The 27,009-nt window shown below is 46.9% G+C and overlaps 1 protein-coding gene across 1 annotated transcript in view; it reads right to left on the bottom strand.

Annotated features, from left to right (window-relative positions):
- LOC138261212 (cytochrome P450 3A21-like) overlaps positions 1-27,009 on the bottom strand; it is a 184,025-nt gene that overhangs the window by 71,192 nt on the left and 85,824 nt on the right. The window contains exons 8-9 of the mRNA XM_069209965.1: positions 24,950-25,077; positions 15,230-15,314 (exon numbers count right to left, since the gene is read on the bottom strand). Of these exons, the coding sequence (XP_069066066.1) occupies positions 15,230-15,314; positions 24,950-25,077 (213 nt within the window). The remainder of the gene's footprint in view (positions 1-15,229; positions 15,315-24,949; positions 25,078-27,009) is intronic.

The following is a 27,009-nucleotide window of genomic DNA, read 5'->3' as shown; positions in this document are numbered from 1 at the left end:
AATCTTACCAGAACTTTCGGGTGCTTTGCTTCTTCTCTTCACGCACAGAAGGAGCTCGGTGATCAGTGTTGCCAGATTTTGAGGCCCGTCACAGGCTCAAAGCCGTTCAAGTTAAAGCTCAAATTCAACCCAACGCAAACTACTATAAGCCCAAAAACCAGCCAAAAGGGGCAATTCTCAAAGTATGCAAAAAGAGCTTTCAGGACTATTCTGACCATAATTCTAACTTATTTTCAATATGTGTATGTTTAAAGGTTGGTCCCCTCTATGACGTAACTGGCACTTCTGTAACAACAAATCTAAGTCTGGCACTGATTAATCATCTTTACAAGATCAGACTACAAGCCATCCTTATTAAGCCCAAGTTTGGAAATGTTGAAGCTCTTTAAGTAATGTGGCTTCTAATACAGTATATTTAATGGATTTTGTAGGATTAACACCACACAATGATACACATATAAAGAAACCACCCTAGGGCTAAAGCAATTCGATTTTGACTGGTTTGAAAAGCTGGAAGGGTCATGACAGTACAGCGAGAGGCCCACTCCTTCTAGTTAAAATGTAAGAAGGCCAGAAAGGAGATAGTCACTAACTCCGATGACTCACCTGCCTTCTACTCCAAAGTTCTTCACCATGAAAACTTACTCTGGCACTAAGGCCCTCATTACAACCGTGGAGGTAAATGTTGCATACTGCCGTGCTGACGGTCGCCAACATACAGTGCCCACGGCGGTATTCCTCCATGGGTATTATAACCCACACTGAGAATTCTGCCACAAAACAGAAGCCCACACAAGTCCGCCAGCCCAAAGGACAGTAATAAACTGGCGATATCAAAAACTACACTGTTACGCCAACAGGAATACACCCAAAGTATCACAACCCACGCATCACCGCAGTGGTGTTTCAAATGCAGTGAATCATTGGCGGTACACACCGCCGAGGTCAAAATAGGCACACACTTACAAAACTACACAACATTGGACAATTCAAACTACACACACCTGACACACATACACACATCACAATCACACCACTATAAAACACACACCCACATTACCCACAACCCCTTACAGCCCAAAAAACAATAGCACACAGAGAGAGACAAGCGAGGAGCACCCACTAAATCAGAGGCACAGAACACCATCACCCATACACCATCCACGCACATCACAGCATACACCCCAACATCTCACCCCACACATCCTCACACATATTACTTGCACCACATCCATGGCACCCCAAAGACACCCCAGGTTTTCTGAGGAGGAGCTAAGGGTAATGGTGGAGGAAATCATCCGGGTAGGGCCACAGCTATTCGGATCACAGGTGCAGCAGACATCCGTTGCAAGGAAGATGGAGGTATGGCAGAGAATCGTGGACAGGGTTAATGCTGTGGGACAGCACCCAAGAACCAGGGATGACATCAGGAAGAGGTGGAACGACCTAACGGGGAAGGTGCGTTCTGTGGTAGCAAGACACCATGTAGCAGTACAGAGGACTGGCAGTGGACCCCCACCTCCTCCTCCACAACTAACAACATGGGAGGAGCAAGTCTTTGCGATCATGCATCCTGAGGGCTTTGCAGGAGTAGCAGGTGGACTGGACTCTGGTAAGTCAAATCTTAACTACTTTATCCCCCCACCCTACCTGCATGCCATCACAAACTCCTACCCCTACCCCCACCCCATCACTCCACCACCTCACATATACCCCACTAACACAACCCACCCATCCCAAAACCAAGCCCTGCATGCTACACCAATACATGGACACCCATCACACACCGGCATGGACACCCATCACAACAGCATGCCCAGTAGAGAGACTCACCCAGCCCACAAAATCACCACTCACACAGGGCCAAGCTGACAGGGAAATCACAATCATGCAGGGAAACACACCCATGCACAAGATGGCACACGCAGATACACTAACACTGCATTTGCATCCCCACAGGACCCATATGCAACGTCACCGGAGAGGAGGTGCCAGCTACATCCAGTCCCGCCACAGAAGAGGCCCACAGTGATGACCGCAGCTCTGCATGCCTGGATCACGATAACCAACATGGCCCATCCCGGACCTCTGGACATCGGTTCCCCTGCCACAGTCCCAACCCACCACAGAGCCCCCCCTCAGGAAACACCAGCGCAGCACCCACCCAGCTGGCCCATGCCACTGTCCTCACGACACATCAATCAGCAATGTGTCTACCACTACAGGGACCCCAGGCAACCCCACAAACACAGGACGATCAGGGACCTGGGGTCAGTGGCAGTGGGCACACGGTTCAGAGGGCAGAGGCACAGGACAACAGGGAAACTAGGAGGACTGCTGTGTGACAGGGAGGACAGGCCCAGGGAACCAAATCTCAACAGGGCACTCTCGAACATCCTGGGAGCATACCACCATTCCCAGGAGACGATGGGCCAGATACTGACCAAGCTGCAGGAGACCCAGCGGCTGCAGGAGGGACAGTACTTGGGGATCAGGGATGACCTAACAAAAATCTACACCATCCTTGTCACCATTGCAAGGGTGCTGGCTGACATGGGCAAGACCATGAGGGAGGCAGTGGCACAACAACGGGCGCCTGACACTAGCCAAACCGAGGAACAGCCTTCCACCTCCGCCGGCGCTAGTGGACAGGAGGCCCCGGCACAGGACCAACAGGCCACCAGCACCCCACCCCCTACAGAAGGAGAACCACCCCGCAAACGGTCCCTGCGATCCAGGCAGAAGCCAGAGAACATTGCCAAGACCCCCGCCAGGAAATAAGACTTTCCTGATTGTCACCCTTGTGCCCCACACTATCACCCTGTCCACCTTGAACTGCCATTACTCCCCTTCCTATGCCCCATTGTACAATGCACCTGTGATACCAAGAGACTGGACTCTACCCTTAACTTTCCTTCACCATCAGCCCAGCCCCTTGCACACCCCCCTCTACTTATGAGCACCTAAATAAACACCCTTGGAAAAAATACAAATCTGGAGTCTGTTAAATGATTCACACATGTATTAGTACAACATTATCAAAGCATAGCAACTCAAAAGTACAGTGAAACATACTTTAGGATGACATTTGGTGGGCAGCAGTACACATAGCAGGAGCCAGAGTGGGGCACAGAGATCTGAAATTAGAGATACAAAGGGTACAGTCAGTGGCCGTAGGCATAGGGAAACAGGCTGCCTTGTACAATGTTCAACAGATAACTGAAACGTTAAGTGAAGTTACAGTGTCTTACCTGTGTGTCATTGGAAGTACTGCTGAATAATATTGGTTCTGTTGTCAACATCTCCTTCCTCTGCCTCCTCTTCCTCACTCTGCACAGGCTCCACCGCTGCTACAAGACCATCTCCAAGCATCCTCCTGCAGAAAAGGCACCTGGCGTCTGAAGGACAGGTTATGCAATATGCAACATGCAACGATGATGTAGCACACCTTCTTGGGTGAGTAGTACAGGGATCCACCTGTCAGATGGAGGCACCGTAACCTGGCCTCCAGGAGACCGAAGGTCCTTTCTATAATCCTCCTTGTACGCCCATGTGCCTCATAGTAACGTTTCTCTGCCCTTGTCCTGGCATTTCTCACTGGGGTCAGTAGCCATGAGAGGTTGGGGTAACCAGAGTCACCTGCAAATATTGAGGGACAACTGTTAGACACACACTAAACCTTAGGGAGAACCCCATACCCAGACACCTACTCATAGTGTGTGGGGACCTTTGGTTCACCTATTAGCCACACCCGGTGCCTTTGGAGTTGGCCTATCACATATGGGATGCTGCTATTCCTCAAGATAAAGGCGTCATGCATAGCGCCAGGATATTTGGCATTCACATGGGAGATGTACTGGTCTGCCAAACACACCATCTGTACATTCATAGAGTTATAGCTTTTTCTATTCCTGTAAACTTGTTCCGTTCTCCGGAGGGGGAGACAAATGCCACATGTGTACCATCAATGACACCAGTGATGTTGGGGATAAGTCCCAGGGCATAAAAGTCAGCCTTCAATGTGACCAAATCCTCCACCTGGGGGAACACGATGTAGCTGCGCATGTGTTTCAGCAGGGCAGACAACACTTTGGTCAACACGTTAGAGAACATAGGCTGAGACATCCCTGATGCCATGACCACTGTTGTTTGGAAGGAACCACTTGCCAGGAAATGGAGCACTGACAGGACCTGCACAAGAGGGGGGATACCTGTGGCTGGCGGATAGCTGACAACAGGTCGGGCTCCAGTTGGGCAGACAGTTCTTGGATTGTGGCACGATCAAGTCTGCAGGTAATGATAATGATAATGTGTCTGTCCTCCATTGTGGTAAGGTCCACCAGGGGTCTGTACACCATCTAATATTCTGCCTCAGCGGTTGAAGCCTATGGAAGAGAACGGTGAGCAGAGGGTCATATTCACACATCTATTGTAGTAATGATTATTTGTTTACTTTACAGAAACAGGGTGTGAACTGGAGAGTCAGTTGATGTGCCAATGTCTGCTGTGACACTGTTTGGTTCAATGCCCTGTGCCCCCCTGAAATGGCGGCTGCCTGACCTGTGAGGAGGGACAAGTGGAAATTAGGTAATTGCACTGGTGTTGTGCACCGTCGCAATAGGCGGTCAATGACTGCAGCGCAATATCGCATTGGTTATCATTGGGCCATTTGGGTTCTAGGAGCCAATGGCGATGTATGCCGTGGTGACGGTACGCACTGCTGTGGCTGTCACTGTCATTTTCTATCTAATCACTCACTTGCTACCTGACCTTCAACAGGAGAGGACCTACACTGCAAGTGCTGCTGTGACCTGTGTCTGGAACAAACCATGGCTCATGTGTCTGGGGAAAGGGCCCCTGCCTTCACTCTGGAGGAGTTGGAGAAACTGGTGGATGGGGTCCTACCACAGTACACGTTACTCTACGGTCCTCCAGACAAACAGGTGAGTATACTGTGAGCATGATGTGAGGGCCATGAATATATGGAGTACTGTGTGTGTAAGCCACATGTAGGGGGGGCAGAGGCGTCCTGGCCAGAGTGCAGCATGTAAGGAGATCAATGTATGTGTGTCAGGGGATGGGTGGGATCTGGTGGGCAATGAGTCTGACAATCCGGACGGGTGACTAATTCCCTTTTCTGCTGTCTTTTCCCTGCAGGTCAGCGCCCACTAGAAAACAGGTTTTTGGCGTGCCAACAGCAACGGGGTGCAGACCGTGGGGGTCTTTGACAGGCGGAGCACCCACTGCTGCAAGAGGTTAGAGGACCTGCGCCACTGGGCAAAGAAGAATGCGGAGGCCCAGCTGTGGCTGGCCTCCCAATGAGGAAGGGGTGCCCGTCACACCATGACACCCCTGATGTACCGCATCCTGGCGGTGGCCTATCCAGAGTTGGATGGGCGCCTGAAGGCATCACAGCAGCCACAAGGGGGTGAGTACAGAATCTGAAACCTGACTTTCCACACGTTAGGAGGTACCTGGGTGGAGGATGTGGGCCTTATGTCCTTATGTACATTAGCATCATCTGGCGGAGGAGCAGCGGCACCGGCGACGGAGGGAGCTGCATCCCACATGGGCCTGGAGGCCGAATCCACTGACGGTGAGGGTGCCAGTGGGGCAGAGGGTGAGGGGAGCACCATGACGGGGACAGGAGGGGACACCAAAGACAGCGACTCCTCCTCCGATGGAGGCTCCCTGGCGGTGGCAGACACCTCTGTGCCCACCCCAACAAGAGGTACAGCCGCCACTCTCCCTACCAGCACCGCCCTCCCAGCAGCCCCTCAGCATGTTTCCAGTGCCCGCTCACCTAGGAGGGTGGGCATCTCCTTCGCCCCAGGCACCTCAGGCCCTGCCCCGGTCAGCCTTGCTGCCCTCAGTGAGGAGGCTATTGACCTCCTGAGATCCCTCACTGTTGGGCAGTCAACCATGGTGATTGCCATCCAGGGTGTCGAGAGGCATTTGCAACAAACAAATGCATACCTGGAGGGCATTCACTCTGGCGTGGTGGCCCAACGGAGAGCATTTCAGGCTCTGGCCTCCACACTGATGGCAGTCCCTGTGTCTAGCCTCCCCTTCCAACTTCCTCTACCCAGACCCAATCCCCTCAATCCCAGCCTATCCCAAGCACACCTTCAGACCAGCATTCACCCAAATCACCACACAAAAGTGGCTCAGGCAAACATAAGCACCATACATCATCTCACAGGCACTCACACAAGCACCATACCCATGCAAACACACCAACATCCACTGCCTCCATTGTGTCCCCCTCCACCTCTCTCCCAGTAGAGTCTCCACTCACACCTGCATGCACTACATCTTCATCCACTACCTCCATCACCAGCATGCCCATCACAACACTCCCCTCACGAGCAGTCACCACCTCCACAACCATGCACACATCCCCTGTGTCTTCTACCAGTGCGCTTGTGACCCCTCCTCTTAAAGTACACAAACACAAGCACCCACCCACCCAACAGCCATTCACCTCACAACAGCATCCAGCCCATGCACCTTCACCCTCTCCACCTTCCCGCCCCAGTGTGTCTAAAAAACTTTTCCTGGTAAACATTGACCTGTTCTCTACCCCCCCCCATTGTTCCCCTCGAGCCAGGGTATCCAGAACCCATGCCAGCACTTCAGCCACCAAGTTGGCGTCCGCTGTGGTACCTGAAACTCCCAGAGGCTCAAAGGGGGCACCCGTCAGGCCAGCCAGTGTGCCACCTACCTCTGCAAAGGACCAAACCATTCCACCACCTGCCAAGGTGAAGAAGGGGACAGCATGCGGCAAGGGCAAGGAGCACGACCCACCCTGCAAGGCCTCCTCCAAAACTCCAGAGCCAAGGTCCCAACAGCATCTGCCAAGGTGAGGAAGGGGCAGAAAAGCCAAGGCAAGGCACTTCAGGCGTCGGAGCCTGCAGGTGAGGGCCTAGTGGCCACCATCAGATCCGAGAGCCCTGCCACCTGCACCGCGGACAGCACCGCCAGCTTCCCCGCCGCAAGCACCGCCACCTGCACTGACGCTGCCACCACTACTTTCAACAGCAGCATCCCCAGTGGCCAGCCATCTGAGGCTGCAGGAGAAGGGCTGGTGCCTCCCTCCACCACTGGCAGCACTGGCACCTGCACCACGGCCAGCACCGCCAGCATCACCACTGCAAGCACCGCCACCTGCACCACTGACATTAGGACCACTATCAGCAGCAGCAGCCCCAGTGTGCATCCGTCCGAAGCTGCAGGAGACGGGCAGGAGCCTCCCACCACCACTGGCAGCACCCCCACCAGCACCGGCACTACCACCAGTTTGCAGCCTTAGTCGCCGCAGGATGGGGTCTGGCACTGCCTCCATGGACTATCATGCTACCTGGTCCCTGCAAATCTCGTGCCTTAGAGACCCAGGTGAGGGAATGTGAACTGCCACACCCCAAGTGCTGACTCACTGGGCACAAGGCCCCCTCCAGAACCAGTGGAGCTATGCATCCACTCACCCTTTCCTTGGCAGGATGAAGCACACTGGGCACAAAGCCCGATCCAGAACCAGTGGAGATATGCATCCACTCACCCTTTCCTTGGCAGGATGAAGCACACTGGGCACAAGGACCCCTCCAGAACCAGTGGAAGAAGCCATCCACTTGAGAGACCGTGGCCTTGCACTCCCCAGGACCAGGCAGTGGGCTAACCACCCACTGTAGAGACTGTGGCTTTTCACTCCGCAGGACCAGGCAGAGGGCAACCCACCCACTTGAGAGACTGTGGCTTTGCACTCCCCAGGACCAAGCAGTGGGCAAACCACCCACTTGAGAGACTGTGGCCTTGCACTCCCCAGGACCAAGCAGTGGGAACCCCACCCACTTGAGAGACTGTGGCTTTGCGCTCCCCAGGACATCGCAGTGGGCATGGAGCCCCCTCCAGGAGCAGTGATGTTATTCTATCTTCCGGCTTAGGTGCCCCCCCTTCCCCATCCCCCTGAGGTGCCAGTGTGTTTACGACCTGATGCCCCTGCAGTGTTCTCTCCGTGCTGAGGCAGGAGTCAAGTGTAGGCTTGGCCCATGATTTTTGGCCCAGTGGCCCATGGACATTTGGAAAGGATAATGTACCGCCTTATGTAGATATTGTAAATATTTGCATATACTGTTTTTATATTCGTTACGTATACCTGCCTATTTCTAATATATCACGGATTTGACTCTATTCCTTTTGTCCTGCGTTCTTCCGGGGGATTAGGGGGTGTAAATGTAATGTTGATGCATGTGTTTGTGTGTATGGTATGGGGGTGAGGGTGGGGGTGTTACGTGTGTGTGTCACTCTCTTTTTCCTCCCCACCCTCCCCTGTGTGCTAGGTGCAGTACTCACTGTGGTCGTCGCCGCCGCCTTTGACATTCCTGGTGGATGAGGAGGTAGACCAGCATGGGCAGGACCTGTAACTCGGGTTCCATTGCGTCCTGGTTCTTTGTTAAGTGTCGAGAGGTGAGTGGTTTCCCTTCCAAACACTGTTTCTGCCGTGCTTTTGATAGCGTTGGTACCGCCCCAGAAAAGCTGGCGGATTGGCAGGTTCTAATGGGGTGGGCAGTACATTGTCTTCCGCCTATCTGTTCGCGGTGACCGCCGCGGTGTTTGTTGCTACCGCCATGGCAGTCGGTGTGTTAAAGTGGCTGTCTGTGTTGGCGGTCAACGCCGTGGTCATGACCCCTTTTTTTTTTCCCGCCGGCCTGTTGGGGGTATTACAGCCGCTTTAACACCAACTGCCAGGGTTGTAATGAAGGCCTAAATGTTATACAAGACCTACACTGTTGTGTGGCACCACAGACTGTACTAAATATCCCAGTGTTGAAAAGAAGAAGATGGGCTTGTTTGGGGGCATAATGAAAGCAAGGCATTTGGAGCAGAAAGTTAAAATACTTTTTTCCCAATAGCTTTAGTGATACCCTCCACCAACATCTCAACTCTAATGCTCCTTCAAGTCTGCTGACACCGTCATCACTTCTCCTTTCCCATCCTATTCCATCCCACTTCATCATTAGCACTGTGCCACTCACTTTTTACTGTTGACCCATGGAGTCTCATTAGGCTGCGTAACTCCTTTACACCTATCAGTCATCCTTTAAGTGCGGCAGGTTCTAAAAGTAACTTTGAACTGGGTCCCTAAGGGGACCTAAGTTTATATCCTTAAATTGTAAGGTATAAGCGTGGATTTATTTCTCAGTAATGTATGTAAAAAAACATAAGGCAATTGATGCCAGCAAAGCAGTGTTTGTTTACATAATACCTTCATTTTAATTCCATCCTTCATTTCCTGGAAGTATTTGCTTTTTTAGGTGTGCATCTGTAGGTATATTTTCATGCAACACATGACTCTTGTATAGTGCACATTGTGAACTTAGTCACCTCCAGGTGTCTAGATGAGTTCAGATTGCAGGTGGGTGTTTATGACAGGACACAACTGAGTCCTGCGGCTGAAAGCAGGATGAATTTCTCACAGTGCCTGCCAGTGTGCCATTAAAGTGTTTAGACTACATGGACATCCAAGGCTTGCTCTCTCTGCAAAGCAAACAGAATGGTGGTCACTTGTAAGTTGCACCAGTGCACCTGGAAGATGGGTCACAGAGAGTTTCATATGTCCATCTTTCTGGGCATATTGAGGCTAGGGCTATGGGGCCTGTTTGCTCTACATCTTTCTGAAATCCTCCATTTGTATCTCTCACACCATTGCTTTTCTCTCCAGGACCAGCTTTTTACTCTGTCCTTTATGTGCAGGACATGATTGGGCCTCAACCAGTTCTGGCAGCAAATATTGACCCGATTCTCGGCCAGCATCAGTGAAATATGCTCAATTTATCCAAGTGTAATTTGCTGACACTAGCACTAGGCCAGCAGCTACTAATCACAGGGTGAAGGTAGGCTGTCAGAGTGTTATATATCACACACACACGTTATAAAATATACCATAGAAGTGTGCAAATCTCAAGGAATGTAACATAAGACAAAGGGTTACAAGGTGTAGGAGTCACATATCATCCATACTGCTAGGCATTATACGTTTAAAGTGTTTGGGCTGGAGAAATACAAAAGTCTGACTTGAACACATTATGCAGTAGATGGGCTTGTCTATACACAAAAATATTATTACTATCCAAAGGAAGTCTTTTTAGTACTTTAATCAGGGCCACTGCAATTGTGTAGCTGCAGCTTGTTTTGCATAATTATGGTTTTGCAGCATTTGCGATATAATCCATCATCTGCTGCATAATTGGAAGATTTCAACAAAACAATTAGTTGCTATCTCAAATGGTTCAGAAGTTATTAAAAATGTGGCAACACTTGTTGCTGTGTATTGGAAAGCCCTTTGCAAAGGTTGACTGGATACCTATCTGTTGCTTCTTGCTATATTTGGGTGTTGAACTGGTACTAATGAGGTGCGACCTACCTCTACACGGTGTTATTATGTGTAAAAAATAATGAAGTAATAATAATAAAAATTTTCTTGCCACATAATTTAGTCTACATGCCACATAATTTGGTCCTCCCCTGCAGCAGAATTCTAGTGACCCTGATATTAATACACTTAACTACAGTACTTGCAATGGGCACGTACTGTCAGATACTGAGTAGCTTCACTTCTTTAATTTGAAAGACAGAGCACCTGTAGGGGTCTGTCCTGGTGCAATACTATAAATAGGAGAGTACTGGCACTTCTAAGTACCAAAAACTACTCTGGGATAGTACCAGTGCTTCAGACTTTCGACTTTTAGTATGGCTTTAATAGATTTTGCGATTTATAATGAAAATTAGTGCCACTTGAAAATAACTGGCCTGAAGATGCCTCAGAGTGCTACTTCTTCCAAAGTCCATCCACCTCCATTGTGTATCACCAATTCCATCAAGCCATGCCCAACAAAACCACTGACTCACAACCCTCTCTGATGCAAGATAGTTGCTTACCACCCCATGCACACAAACAGCATTCACTTCCTTTGCCTGCAGCTGCAATGTATTTTGGAAAATATGTGCCACGAAAAAGCTTATGCTGGCAATGAACCCATTGGTGGTCGGCAGCTTTAGGAGGGAGGGGGCGGGCAGGAAGCACACACACACACTCATTCTTTCACACACAGACACACACGCACATCCATTAACAACACTCATAATATTCAAACATGCACGCACGCACCAAATATTCATTTTAAAAGTTCACACACACACTCATTCTTTCACACACACATGCACGCATGCCCATCCATTAACAACACTCATAACATTCAAACATGAACGCACGCACCAAACATTCATTTTAAAACATCACACACACACACACAAACTTGCCTTCAGCTTTGAGGTCCCAGGAAGGTTGGGACTGCTGCCTTCCCTTATTGGCTGAGGGAAGGTCAGCCTATGAGGGAAGGCAGTAGTCCCAGCCTCGTCACAGAGTGGGATGGGGTCAGTGAGACTGCTGACCACACCCCACTCTGTGACGAAGTGTCACTGATTGACACTCACCCTGGGCGCTTCAGGGCTTATACCTGAAGCGCCCAGGTCGAAGTCAATGGGTGACGCTTTCCTCATCACCCATGGGAGGGCCTCGAGACACCTTTGCTGAGTCGAGGAGGTCACGCCCATATGAGCTGTGACCTCCTCAGCTCAGCAAAGTTCAGCTCAGGCAGCTATGAGCCGGCACAAATCACACATGTCTCACTCCTGGCTGTCTGAGCTGAAAATGCTCAGCCTGACAGACACTCTTCATTAGGGGCAAAAGGTGGGGGGGCATGGCCCCGCCGCCCTAAAGGACGGGCCGCGCCTGAATGAACCTCTAGTGCCTGACTGCAGTCCTTAATCACCTTTCATGGCAGGCAGGCCCTCAAGCACGACCAACAACATATAAGAAGAGACTTTCTCTTTCAGGCTCGGTCACTGAGTTGCTACTAAACTTGATTCACCAGTCATCCCACTCACTGAAGGACTGGACCCACACTGGGCCTTGGCAGGCATCAGTGACTTTCTTTAAACAGGGCCATCATTAGAAGTACTTTCGTGTGCAGAATTAGCTTGATGGGTGGCATCCATTACCCACAGGGAGGGGGTGTCAATCATAAAAGTAGTTATATTTATGCGCATGTGTCTTTGCACCTAATGTAATTACTGGTATCATTATTGTATGAGCAGGCAGTAAGAGCTGGCCTGGGGGAGAGGGGCAGGCTTAGGCTAAGAGCAGAGATAGAACGAGGAGAGCAAGCATCTGAAGTCAGGGGACTGGAAATTGTTTGTTGTATTACGTGACGTCACGTAATGAGTGCCGGCATCGGCGTCTCTCTCAGTGAGAGCAAGGCTGTCGACCCAGTGACTGCACCACTACCAGAGAATGAGGGGGAGGGGCACGGGTGCTGATAATGCTGAGGCACCGCCCCAGCTTTAAAAATGCGTAAAACAGGCTAATTTACGCCTAGAAATTAGGGCCTTGCAGTTTGGTTTTTTTCTCGCACAAATGAGAAAAATATCACCCATTTGTGTGGGGAATAGCCCAATCTGGCAACACTGCCGGTGATTGAACCAAAGGGGGATGGTTGTCCTTCTACAGTCTAATTACCGTAAATAACCGAATAGAAGCATTGGTGCGCTGGAGCTTGATCTTTATATGTTGCCCTTCATGTGACTATCAAGTCCCATGCAATTGCCTATTTAAACACTGTGTGCCCTTCAGGCATTATCATGATAATTGGAACAGTGCTTGTATTATTTGTATCACCTTACTCGTGTTTTTGATTAGGGTAGTGAGTACTATCCGAAAAGGTACATGTTCTGAAAAACATTTTGGTCTAGTTCTATGAAGAATAACATATACATATATACACATATACATATTTATATAATCTTGTGTAGAGTTTCTTTTGTTGTGTATTCATTGTGTTTCTGTGTGAGTGTGTTGGGCAAGGGCTTTACACATTGCCTCTGATGATAAGCCTACTCTACTCCCCCAAGCTACCAGAGGGTAAGCACAGGTTATCTCGGTGTATAACGTACTTGCCCTGACTAGAGTGGTGGGTTCTGTCTGGCTTAGGTGCATTCCCTAGTCAACCAGAAACCCCATTTCCATCCCTTTGCCACTGGACTCAGATATCAGTGATACCACTATCAAGGTTTAAATTTAATCCTGCCCCAAGCACAGGTTGTTTACTGTGTGTTGTAGTACCCTGAATATCCACTGATTCCAGCAGTTAGCACCTCAAAAGGTATATTGGTCCTAACTGTGGGTCACATTAGTGACTACAGTATGGTTGCAAATCCATTGCCATACTACATGGTCACTGTGTTCAACTTAAAATCCCAGAAATCCCAGAAATGTTACACGTGATAAAGTCCCTTGTGTGGGTTATGAGTGAATTTTAGGTGCGGGGGAGAAACACCCTTCTTTACTGCTCACCAGGACACATCTGGGCAATCAGCCAAAATTGTCCCAGTCCTCCCATTCTGTGGGGGGAAATACCTCCTCTCAACTCCTTTGCCACACCAGATCACCATGAGTCATTTAATATCTCCAACCTGTAAAGTCCCACAACAAGCAGCTGCCCCCACTTTCATCAGTTGAACCCCTGTGTGCTTAAGCCCTTCAACACCCTTCTGGGTGCCCCAACCTCTTTTTGCCACCTGGGCATCTCCCACTGCACAGGGTCCACACATTGAGGTCACTAGCTCTCTCTCTCTCTCTCCCTCTCTCTGTCTTTCTCTCTCTCTCACTCTCTCACTCTCCCCTCTTTGTGCAGGAGCGGGGTGATGCCCAACCCACAACTTATAGCACCATTGGTGCTCTGAGTCTACTGCATGCCAAGGCTTCATGCTGCCTCTCACGTCGTTGTGTGGCCCTGCACAACTCACTCCATGACTGTTGCCTGGGCACTAGCTTGTTTTGCAGCCTTCTAGAGCTTGCTTTGTGTGTCCTCCCAGGACCTAGCCCTTTCCTGCTCTGTGCTAGCCCCTACAGCGATTCCACTTGAGCCTTGCTGTTTCTCAGCGCAAAGGCACCCAGCTCTTCTTGCAGATAGCCAATTTTGTCCCACATTTTGTTGTATTTTATTGACAGGATTCACAGTTTAGATGATTTTTCTTGTCAGCCATGATTCTGGCCACACCCCGCAAATTAAGGGTTATGTTTTTGAGTGCTGTGTTATGCTGTGCCATGATGTACTATGTAGTGGCATGTTGCGTTATGCTGAGTCATGCCACCACATTAAGTTATCCTGTGTTATGATATGCTGTTTCACTTATCGCTACACTGTGTAATGTCAGGCTCTGTTATTCCATGTTTTTTATGTTTGAATGTTTTGTGTTGTGCTTTGCTGTTATCCTAGAGTGTGGTATCTTGTTTCATGCTATGCCATGCTATGTTATTGTGTCTTGCTTTATGTTGTGTCTTTCTGACAGCCAAGTAACTACAGACAAAGCAAACTGTCTCTCTTCAATACAAGCTACACATCATGTTGCATTTGCAGTCTAACAAAAGGATTACCTGATGTCCCATCCCCAAAATCAAATGGCAACATAAATAAGGTGATGTAACCGACCTAAAAAGGACACGGGCTTCATAGATAGCCTAACCAAGCAATGAAAAGCATGAAAACAACAGAAAAGCCAGTGGTTGTAGGGAACTGGTCCAAAGCCCACTCCCTTTTTGTGTGTACTACTTCTTCTTATACTTCGTTGAAGAACTGATGTCATGAGGTCACAAGACAATTAAGTTGTCTAGAGTTAAACATGGTCTCCACCCCACCAAAGTCCACATGGTCTCCACCCCACCAAAGTCCACATTGCAACCTGGATTTGAACTTGCCATCAACAAGAGATTTAAATCACAACTAGAAACCATATACTATAAGGTGGCTTGAGTTAAGCTATGGAACTCAAGCTCTGAAGAATTTAAGGATGAGACCAATCTCAGATGAAAGTCCACTTGCTTTAATGTAAGAACTGGCCAGCTTTTACATTTTCTATTAATTGTAGCCTTTGTATTTAATGGATGGTTGTTTCGTTTTTCACAATTAATTAACTTGTACGTTTTGCGTTTTTTTCTTCAGACCTTTATTGTGCCCTTTTTTTCAAGCTTTGAGCATCGAAAATATGCATTGCATAGTGTTATGATGTACGTGAAAAATATTTAAAAAAAACATAACTCTCTACTGTCAGTCCTTCTGATCTCATTCACTATCTTAGATACGAAAGAACACTTTATGACTGTGCATATTATTACCTTTGTACCCGTGATTTACGCCATTGGATGCTGGAATGTCTTCTGTCTGAGAATCAACCATCAATTGCAAAAAATCCACTCGATTCTGGGAACAGAAGGAAAGAAACACAATACACTGAAAACATTCGAGTTAAAGATGCCTAAAGCAAATCAGTGGAAAAGTGCGTATACAAATATGTACAATCTAAGAATTCAGCTAACGTGTTAAGGGGATTGTTTGCTTTACAGGATTACTAGGGGCATAAAGGGTATGACATCTATCCAAGCGAAAGTGAACCCGGAACTCTTAGATTATGACCCGTGATCACACTGCAGCATTTCACTTTTTATAGTCAATGACAAAAATCTGTCCTGTTTATTATAACCGCCCATTGTTAAGTCCATTGACAAATCTTGGTTATCTGTGGTCTCTTTATGTTCAGCCATGGATGTCTCTGGTTTGAAAATGTGTTTGTCAATGCATTTGACTGGGGCAGCAATATTTGATTTTTTTTGTGCAAGAAGGCGAGAAGTCGAGCCTCAATCTTTGACCTCATTTAGATTCTTACTTTATTACTAATCTCTTTTTCTTTTTTTATTCTTCTCTCTTTAGTTTACCTCATTTTTTCCTTTCCTTCTTCCTTTCCTTTTTACTTCCCTTTCTTCTACGTTCATTTCTTCCCTACTTTTTATACCCGTTTCCTTGCTCCTCGTTTGCTTTGCTTCCCTTTCTTTCTGCATCTGTTCCTTTCTACCCTTTATGAATCCTCCTTTTTAATCTTTCTTTCATTCTACCTTCTTATTTCCTTCTTCCTCCCTTCAGGTCTTCAGTCTATTGTCCATGTTATTTTTTGTCTTACCTTTCATCCTCTCACGCTCCCTCTCTTTTTTCTTTTTCAGCATTTCTTTCCTCCTTACACCCTTTATTTAGCTCTCTCTCTTACTACATTTTAGTAACTTGACTTGGGCCTTAATTACGAGTGAGTCGGCGTTTTCTGACGCTTAAGTAAAATCCATGTTTGCATAGGAGTCTGAATTACGATTTAGATTATTTTTACCACATCTGTTAATTACCAGATGCATTAAATATACCAATCTTTCTTTAATTTTCAGCAGGTCAAACTAACTTGAACTTAACAGTCTGTAATTACCGTTCCATGAGGATTTGGTGCTGTCAGAAATAAAATGGCATATTATTGCCCAAAAACTTGTGACAGTCGATAAATAACGTACCGAGGAGCACCCTTACTTGCCAGCTGCGATAAACGGAACCCATCCCTTCAACAAATTCGGAATCAGGGCCTCAGCATTTTAGTCTGCAGAGACAGGAAACACATATGACTTCACGACATAAATACAGGAAAATGTGTCACTGGCCCTCACTTACTTTTTTCCTTGATCCATGTCTTCTTTGCTTCCTATCCATCTTTCTTTACTTCTTCATATCATTTTCGTTTTCCCTTTTTCCCCTCCTAACTTCCTTCTTGATTTCCTTATTCCTTCCTACATCGTGTCATGTTCCCTTGCCTCTATTTTGCTTATTTCCGTGCTCTCCCTTCACCTATTAATTTTTTTCCTCTTCCTCCTCCTTCGTCTTCCATTCTTTCTTTTTTCTACGTTTATTTCTCCCTTATTTTCCCTTCTCTCTGTCTATTATATGTCCATTTATTTCAATCACTCTTTCTTTTCTTATCTCTTCCATGTTCCATTCCATTTTTCTTCCCTTCTACCACCCTCTCTTCACCTTGGCTTTTCTTCTTGCACTATCCCGTCTATCCTTCTTCTCTCCTCCTCTTATATTTTTTCTTCCTTTCCTCAATTTCTTTGACTCTCTTCATTTTATCCCGTCTTCGTTTACTTTTTTAGATTTCTGTTTTCTTTCCTTCTTACTCCATGTGGCTTTTATTTATTTTTCTTAAAACCTTATTAATTTCTCTTTCTCACTGTTACAGAATTTACCTATCTTACAACCCACACACCTAACCCATAACTGTGTGATGCTAACTTTTTACTGTGAAATTTATGAGCTTTTCCGGTCTAATTCACCAACCTAGGTTGCTTCTGAGATGTGAGTTCTGTTAAGGGGGCCACTATGGTGCCATAGCCCTTAACTAAGGTAATATCCAGAGAGACCCAGGAAGGCTCTCTCCTAAATTTGGGTTTTAAGTGGTTGCCAGGCCATGATTGTCTCAATTTTGGCCTGGAGGAGCTGCACCTTGCCACCATCTACTAGGCGTCCCAAGTACACCACGGGAACCTGCCCAATCTGGCACTTACTGGCCTTGATGGTCAGGCCCTCCTGTTGCAGAGACTGAAGCACCTCTTCGAGGTGGAGCAGGTGCTCCTCCCAGCTGGAACTGTAGACAGCGATGTTGTCTAAATAGGCTGCGCATAATGCCTCCTTCCCAGCTAGGACCCCGTTAACCAACCATTGGAAGGTAATGTCCCTCAATCAAGGAGATTTGCTAGTACCCTGATGTGAGATCAAAAGTACTGAGGAATTTGGCAGCACCTAGCCTGTCTATGAGCTCATCAGCTCTGGGGATGGGGTGGGCGCCTGTCTTCGTGACAGAGTTGAGACCCCGGTAGTCCACGCTGAACCTACGTTTTTGGTTGGCACCGGGAGCGCCAGCCTTGGGAACCAACACCACAGGGCTGGACCAGGGACTGCTGGACTTCTCTATCACCCCAAGAGCCAGCATCTTGGCAACTTCCTCCTTGATGCTAACCCTCACCTTGTCTGACACTGTGTACATTTTGTTTTTTACAGGGGGACTGTCTCCTGTGTCAATATCATGGACACACAAGTGTGTGAGTTAAAGGGTGAGGTAATGCAGGGAGGAGCACTGTTCCAGTAACTGGTAGCAGTCCCCTCTCTGATCCGGGGTCAGGGAGTCAGAGAGATTGACACCCTCCACTGACCCATCACCTTCCTTGGCAGAGAAGGGTTCGGGGAGAGGTTCACTCTCCTCTTCCATACCCCCATCTGTCACCAGAAGCATGCTGACCTCAGACCTCTCAAAATGAGGCTTCAGTCGGTTCTGATGGAGCACCCTCAGGGGGTTTCTAGGGGTCTTGAGGTCCACTAAGTAAGTGGTCTCCCCCTTATGCTCCTTGATTTCAAGTGGGCCAGTCCAGCGCTCCTGGAGAGCCCTAGGATCTACTGGTTCCATCACCTAAACATTGTCACCAGGTTGAAACTATACCAGAGTGGCCTTCTGGTCGTACCATTGTTTCATAACCTCATGAATAGGCTGGAGATTGCTCTTGGCCTTTTTCCAGAAGCGTTGCATCTGGTTGCGGAAGGCCAGCATGTAACTGACCACATCCTGGGGGGTTTCCTGGGAGCTTTCTCCTACCCCTCTTTCACTATGCTCAGGTGGCCCCTGACAGGGTACCCATAGAGGAGCTCAAAGGGAGTAAACCCCACTCCCTTCTGAGGCACCTCTCAATATGCATAAAGAAGGCATGGCAAGAGGACGTCCCACGGATGCCTCATGGCCTAAGAGAGGTCTGTGATCATGCCTTTCAAGGTCTTGTTGACTCTTTCCACATGACTATTAGATTGAGGATGGTAAGGGGTGGTGAACATAGGCTGACATGAATTTTGTGCCTCTGCCAGACACAATCTCCTTTTGGAATCCCACACGGTTAAATATCCCCATCAGAACTCTGGTCACTACCGGTGCAGTCACTGTCCTCAGAGGGATTGCCTCTGGGTAGCGGGTGGCATGATCCACCAGGACAAACCTGTTGTCTAAGGCAGTTTTGGGGTCCAAGGGACCAATGATGTTAATGCCCACATTTTCAAAGGAGGTGCCAACAACAGAGAGTGAGACCAGGGGAGCCTTGATCCTTTTTCCTGTCTTCCCACTAGCCTGGCAGGTTGGACAGGACCTACAGAATGCATCTGAGGCCATCCGCATTCGGGGCCAACAAAAGTGGGTGACAAGCCTGGCGAAGGTCTTGTCTTGCCCCATATGTCCCACCAGGGGATGTCATGAGCCAGACCCAGTAGGAAGGCCCGGTAGCACTGGGGGACCACCAGCACATGTGCTCCCCCAGCCTCTGGTACCTTAAGCTCACTATAGAGGAGATCATTCTCCAAATATATATGGTGATCGCCAGAGGCTTCACTTGCTGCTTGGGCTAAGGCCTGTTGCCTCAGACCCTCAAGAGTGGGGCACTCTTTCTGTGCCTTGCAGAATTCCTCCCTGGTTGGCCCACCCTCAGCTTGCCATCCAGCAAGCTCAGGTAGGTTACCCAGGGCAGCAATGTCCTCCCCAGTTGGCATAGAGACCTCCACCTCAGGGACCCCGTCAACCACTGTGGGACCTTCAGGGACCAGTTTCCCATGCCGCTTGCCCCTCTCCTTGCCAGCTGTCTGGGCCATTGTTCCAGGCTCCAAGCGCCCTTGACTCACTCACTGGGCAGCCATGGACCTTGTGGTCATGCAGACCCACTCAGAAAAACCTAACATCTCCTGGCGAGACCTGAGCTTTACCTCCTTCAAGGTAGCATGCTCAAGGTTGTTGCCCAACTGACAATCTACAGGCCTGGCAGGACTCACAGCTACTTTCAGAGTACCAGAGGCCCCCCTCACTCAAAGGGAACCAGAGCCACCGGTAGGTGACCCTCACGATTGTCTGCGACTATGACCTGGTGGAATGTACTGGGGATAACCTGCTCTGCTGACACCTGCTGACCCCTGACAGTAGTCATGCTGGCTCCTGTGTCACGCAGACCCTCCACCCCTTGGGCTTTTGGCACCATTTCCTCATCTCCCAGGGATACTAGGGTCACCTCTGTCTGTTCCCCAAAGCTAAATCGGGATACCTCCTCCCCGAGTGCTACACTAGCCAACCCAGGTGTCTGCCCTCCAGTGGGGGGCTGTGCCCTCTTGGGACACTTGGAGTCACCCTTAGAGTGACCATACTTAGTGCACTCTGTATAATTGGGGTACAAATCCCCCTTTCTTACAGTCAAAGAATCCTGGTTTCTTAGCAGAATCAGTATGGGACTGGGTACCACCATCCCCTTGGGAATTATTTTGGGGGCCTTTTGAGAACGCCTTATTTTTATGTATTCAACCCTCTCTTTCTTCTGGTGGAAACTCTGGCCACCTTAGTGGGTGTGTCCCCCAGATACCTTTTTGGACACTCTGGTGCTAGCCCAGAGATCCGCCTTCTCAACAAGCTTCCTATGATCAGTCAGCTTACTGTCAATCAAGTGCTGGCGCAACTCTGTAAAGCAAACAGTGAGCATATGCTCTCTCAGGAGCAGACTATACAACACCACATAATCATTTACTTTACTGCCCCGCACCCATCAATTCAGTGCCTTGCTGGAAGAATCATAAAAGTCTACCCAAGTTTGGTTGGAGAGTTTGGTACTATCCTTGAATTTCTGGCAATACTTTTCAGGGGTCAATCCAAACTTGGCAATTAAAATGGCTTTCATAGGGGCATACTTGTTCAGATACCCAACTTCTAGTGTAAGAAGTGTGTCCCTCCCAAGTATTGGCACATGTTTCCACAAGCCCGCCCCCCATAGCTCTTCAGGAACCCCATGAGCCCTTAGTGCAACTTCATATGCGGCAAACCATTTAGCAATGTCATTTCCCACCACATAACTTGGCACCACATCTCTGGGTATATAAACCTTTTTGTCTCCAGCAGGTCCTGTATGTATGCTGCCACCATCACTGCTGTACTCAGACTGCCTAGACCTCAGGTCCAGCTCTTTAAGACTCAGTTCATGACCCAGAAGTAGTTTCTTTTTAGCCAAGGCCCTCTCAGCTGCAGCCTCAGCTTGTTTGCCTTCTCTCTCAGCCTTCCTCTCCTCTGCCTCCATGTTTAACATTGCCATTTGCAGTTGAAACTCTCTCTCCTCCCTCCTTTCCTCTGTTGTCAGGCCGTGTCTTGAGACACTGTTCCCTGGTTTAGCAGGAGGTATAATTCCAGGGGTGTCATCCCCACTGCTTTTGGCAAATCCTCTAAAGAGAGCCCTCCTCTGGCTCTTCTATCTCAACATTCTCTTGTGAATGGGCTTCTGCTCAGGCCCTCAGCGCCTTCTGGTACTCCTCCTTCCAGGAGGCACCCCAGGTAGGTACTTTCATCCCCTTACAGAATCCTTTCAGCTGGCTGACAGTGTATGTCTTCAGCTTAGCTAGGTCAAACTCTCCAGCTCCTCCTTGCAACCCAGCCAGAGACATGTTGTTTAGGATTGGGTTAAAAATGCCAAGCAAAAAGAAATTGCAGCAAAAAGAGGAAAATCAAATTGATCTTCAACTGTGGCGAGGTAGTGTACACGTAGCTGTTGTATGTTACTGCACAAACACAAGTCCTATCCTCACCGCTGATCACCAATGTTAGATATGGGGTCTCTAGTTGGAAGAGGTATTCACCTTTGTCCAAATAGGGACCACATCCTAGTCAGGGTAAGTCACACACAATCAAAATGATCCTGTGCCCATCCTCTGGTAGCTTGGCACTGAGCAGTCAGTCTTAACTTAGAAGGCAATGTGTAAAGTATTTGTGCAATAAATCATGCAATAACACAGTGAAAACACCACAAAAATACACCACACAGGTTTAAAAAAATATGATATTTATCTAGTTAAATTAAGGTCATAACGATAAAGATTCAATAAGCACAAGTTGAAATATCACTTTTGCAAGATTGAAAAGAGTCTTAGATCTTAAAAATCAACAGTTGTCGCTGGTGTGCACAAAGTACCTGGTTTTCGTTATATTACACACCCAGCCACCGCAAAGGAGGAGATTCGTCGAAAAATATGGAGTGCATCGGATTTTCCGACGCGGCACAGATGATGCGTCCTTTCTTTCCACCTGCAAGGGGCTTTGCTTAGATTTCGGGCGTGCAATCTTGGGTCCTCACTGTGATGCAGGGTCCTTTTGATGCCCATGGATAATGCGTGGAAATCCTGGGCGTGTGGGAAGAAGTCACAGGCATTGCGTCGATCCGGTAGGCGTTGCGTCAAATCTTCTGTCACGCGGCAGGCACTGTGCCGAATCTTCACTCCGGAGGTCAGGGTGCATCATTCCTGCTCGGCAGTGCATCAATCGCGTAGGGCTGTGTGTCTAATTTTTGGTCGCAACGCAGGCACTGTGTTGATGTTCACTCGGGAAGGCGGGCTGCGTCGTTCCGGTTCAGCTGTGCAGCATTTTTCTTGTCACAAGGCAGGCTGTGCGTCATTTCCTGCATGCTGTGCATCGATTTTCGGTGCACATGGAATTTCCTTGAAGAGATGAAGTCTTTTTGGCCCTCAGACTTCAGGAAACAGAAGGCAAGCTCAATCCAAGCCCTTGGAGCCCAGTTCTCAGAAAAGTCAGAGGCCAGCAAGGCAGCAGGGCAACAGCAAGGCAGCATTCCTGACAGCAAAGCAGTCCTGGTGAGTCCTTTGGGCATCCAGCCAGTTCCTCTTGAGAGGTTGCAGGTTCTGGTCCAAAAGTCACGGATTAAGTGGGGGTCAGAGACCCAGTTTATAGACCCAAAAATGCCTTTGAAGTGCACAAGGTCCCTTTCAGTACAGGTCTGTCTGCCAGGGTCCCAGAAGGGGGTTTGGCAGTCCACTGTGTGAGGAGAGGCCACCAGCTTTTGAAATGTAAGTCTCAGGCCCTCCACCCTTCTAGCTCAGGAAGACCCATTCAGCAAGCAAATGAGTGCAGGTGTGACTGAGTATCCTGTGTTTGTTGTGTCTGGGTGAAATGCTTGTGGAAGCTGTCAACCAGCCCAGCCCAGATGTTGATTGGAGACAGGCTGTAAGGCACATATGGATTTTAAGTGCAGAGAAATACTCACTTTCTAAAAGTGGCATTTCTAATAAAGTAATATAAACTCTAACCTCACCAATAAGAAGGATTTTCTATTAACATTCTTGTCCTACTAAACATGACCTGTTTACCCCTTTCTGATCGGAGTCTACCACTCAAACAGTATATGAGGGTAGGCCTTATGCTAGCCTATAAAAGGAGCAGGCCTCACCGTAGTGGAAACAAATTTAGGAGTTTTCCACTACCAGGACATATAAAACACACATGTATATGTCCTGCCTTTTACCTACATAGCACCCTGCCCTATGGGTTACCTAGGGCCTACCTTAGGGGTGACTTATATGTAGAAAAAGGGTAGTTTAAGGCTTGGCAAGTACTTTTAAATGCCAAGTCGAAGTGGCAGTGAAACTGCACCCTCGGGCCTTGCAATGGCAGGCCTGAGACATGGTTACGGGGCTATTTATGTGGGTGTCACAATCAGTGCTGCAGGCCCACTAGTAGCATTTAATTTACAGGCCCTGGGCGCATGTAGTGCACTTTACTAGGGACTTATAAGTACATTAAATATGCCAATTGGGTATGAGTCAATGTTACCATATTTGAAGGGAAAGAGCATAAGCACGTTAGCTCTGGTTAGCAGTGGTAAAGTGTGCAGAGTCCTAAAACCAGCACAAACAGTGTCAGAAAAGTGGAGGGAGGCAGGTACAAAGTTGGGGGATGACCACCCTAAGGATGTCAGATTTAACAAAGTGAAACACCAAAAAGAAAAGAATATACCTGGACAGATCCATGGGAAGGGAAGAGTGGTGAAGTAACCAAACATACTTAGAGACCAAAACATGATAAACATTGCAAAGACAAAAATGAGTGCGGGAAAAATGAAAGGAGAGTGTGAAATAAAGAAGGAGAAAAGAATGCAAAGGAAAAACGAAAGATGACAAAGTGAAAAAAATTAAAGAACAAGGAATGAAGGAAACTTTGCATGGGGGACCATCAGCCTTCCTAGAAACGTTTGAGATAGCATGATACGCTTATTTATGATTCAGGAAGTATAGCTCAAGGAGCTGAAGTTTCAGCACTAGAACAAGGAGGAGATCAGCAATCATGAGTATGAATCCAGATAAGGGAGGCCTTCCATCCCTCTAAAATAGATAAATTGATGACAGTACATTTGGAAATAGTCACAAATGTTATTTAGAGCTCCTGGAAACTTCACAGGTGAGGTATGAAGCACTATATGAAAAACAAGTTGTTTTATATATCATGCTTCCTGAATTCCTACTCTGCCAGATGCCCCAAGAATCAATTGAAATGCAATTTTTAATTCATAGGCATACCTTTCATTAAAATTGTTATGTTAGCGCATACATATTTTTAGAAGATATTTTAAATTAACCTTTTTAATACAATAAACTGCTTTTGCATTCGAACTTTTATCAATAGGGTTTTTTACTGCACTCCCAGCACTAAGCATACATAGGTTTGTCCAGGAAGACTATTGGGCCTGCAGAGACTTTAAAGAGTTACAAAGGCGATATCCTTTTTTGAAGTTGAGAAAGACAGAATTATTGCAAAGGATTCAGATGCTGCAAGTGAGCCGGCCTTTCCAGATGCTCTGAGACCGCCAATGCGCTGACACCCACACTCAAGCAAACTGTGGCTATCTGGGGATTTCTGACACACTTTAAGAACATGTAAAACTAAACACCGATTAAACGGTGAGGCCATGATGTGGTCTGGCGGTCAATGGACTGGGTTCAGAGACTTGAATCAGCAATCCGGGTAATAAAGGGCACACCATGATGTTTCTTCCTTAGTCATTGGAAGGGGAGTGGACATTTTTGACACAAGTTAGAATCGTACACGGACATTCTATCTTAAAGACATTATTGCTTGTCACTTGGATCTTTCTATTCCTTTATTTCTGATTTTGTGTTGCACTCACCTCACGATTGCCTTTTTGCCTCTTTTCCTTGAGGCTTTTGACAGCACTTTTAAAAAACTGCAGCAGGTCATTGGGAATCAGGCAGAAATTCATTTTTTGCAGAACAGGAATGAGAAATGGAAACAAAACTAGAAAGCAAAAAAAAAAATTGATGACATTGGTGGAATCACATAGGCGAAACAAGAGTGTGATATAATATTTATCAGATGAATCTTACCATCCATTGTGGTAACTAGGATTCAAATTTGTAGATACTCTTATATTCCTAAACACCAAAATAATTTACTGTCATGGGAAGGGAACCAAATCTATTCGTAAAACATGTTAGATGAAGCCTGTAAGGATGTAGAAGGACTGACCAGGTGTTAAACATATCCAAACAGCCTTCTACTTTAGTGTGAGAAGGACATCTGTATTATTTCTCAAACCACCTCTTTGAAATGTTTACTATAATAATGATAATGGATTACTAATATTTTTATTTGTTGCTGGCAAGACTGTATTTTGTATTATGAAAATTCAATAAAGAAATGTGAACACAAAAAGAAAATAATATTCACTTTCAAACATAACTTCTCAGAGAATGCTCCTAGGATCTGGAAAGGCCCTGTCCTGCATATAAGTCCTACACTTATACTTCTGATCTTCAAATCCAAATTGAAGGATCATTTTATTTACCTTCCATAACAATGATGACTGTTATGAAGAAAAATATGCCTACCAAATGACATAGGGTTAAATTACCATATTACTCTATCTATAAGGACATTGCAACTCACTGAGGAGGTTTGTGACCATATAGAAGAAAGAGGCAGATTTCCTTTTTAGGGTTGTGGACTTCGATGTGTAAGTGAATATTTAATGAAATCAGGACAGGTTCTGTTTGTCTAATCCAAACACTAACAGAGTGTGTCCGGGTCTCAGATATCAGATTTTCTAGTGGAGCTTACAGTACCCCCCAAGTCCCTTAAACCTACAGAGTAGTCTGTGTAACAAAACACCTAAACTAATCTGGAAGTCATGTCTTGTGGCAATGAAATTCCGCACAGATTGTCACCCCTAGTAACTCCTAACTTGAGTACTGTTAAACCGATGGAAGCCCAGGTGACCAGTTGCGACCCCACAGGTGGCTTGTACTTGCCACAAAGGCAGGATAAACCTCAATATTATGAAGGTTTTTAGAAAATGCAGTTTAAAGAGCCACTTCTATCCAATTTAGTCAGTAAGGAAAGATGACTCCAAGTACACATTATATGCATTTGGAAATACTATCTGAAAGTGGTCTCTCTGATGACATCACTCTTTAGTTGTAAAGAACAACCGTGTTCAAATTACTAATGAGCATGAGGTCTCTAAGAAAAAAAAGATATGTAAAGAAGAAAAAGGCAATAGTGGTGGGAATGTGGGCATGCAGTGTGTAGGGTAAGTATGCTCTAAGAGATGGGCAAGGTAACTATAACTCGCACCCTTGCCATGCACAGCTTTCTTATCAATAATTTTATTGCAAATGTTGCAGTGATAATATCAAATATCAAAGATGCCATAGAAGATGTCATCAGTGATATAATATGTGGAGTAATTAGTGGTGCATGGCACAATTATCTTAGGGCGAAGTTATGGTCACTTGAAATAACTCTAACTGCTGAATTTCTATGGATTTGTATGAGTAAATTCCAAACCTAACTATAACAACCCTGTAGTCTTTGTTTTTTTCAGTGAATTCCTAGGTTTAGTTAAGTAAATTAATTTATTTTGTGAGTGTATGCATGTTACAATGACTGTACGTAAATCCTCTGTGCACTGATTATTTTAAATAAGATTTTTTTTTATTGTAACATAATGTGAAATGGTTCACAGATTGCAAAATGTTTCTAAACAGTGTGTGAGTATTAAACAGATTATTACAGCAATATCTGTAGTTGAGATTGTGAATTTCCTCAGTTCTTGTAACTCTCATATTAAGACATGTTACAAGCAATCTATTTTAGAGGTGTCATAACTCTAGCAAGAGGCTCAAGAGCAGCTCTTGGGATACTTGTGAGATTGTTGAGTTATAAGTT

The sequence above is a fragment of the Pleurodeles waltl genome, chromosome 10 (assembly GCF_031143425.1).
Source record: "Pleurodeles waltl isolate 20211129_DDA chromosome 10, aPleWal1.hap1.20221129, whole genome shotgun sequence".
Lineage (NCBI taxonomy): Eukaryota > Metazoa > Chordata > Amphibia > Caudata > Salamandridae > Pleurodeles > Pleurodeles waltl.
The sequence above is the reverse complement of the archived record's forward strand: the minus strand, read 5'-3'. Positions and strand labels throughout refer to the sequence as shown.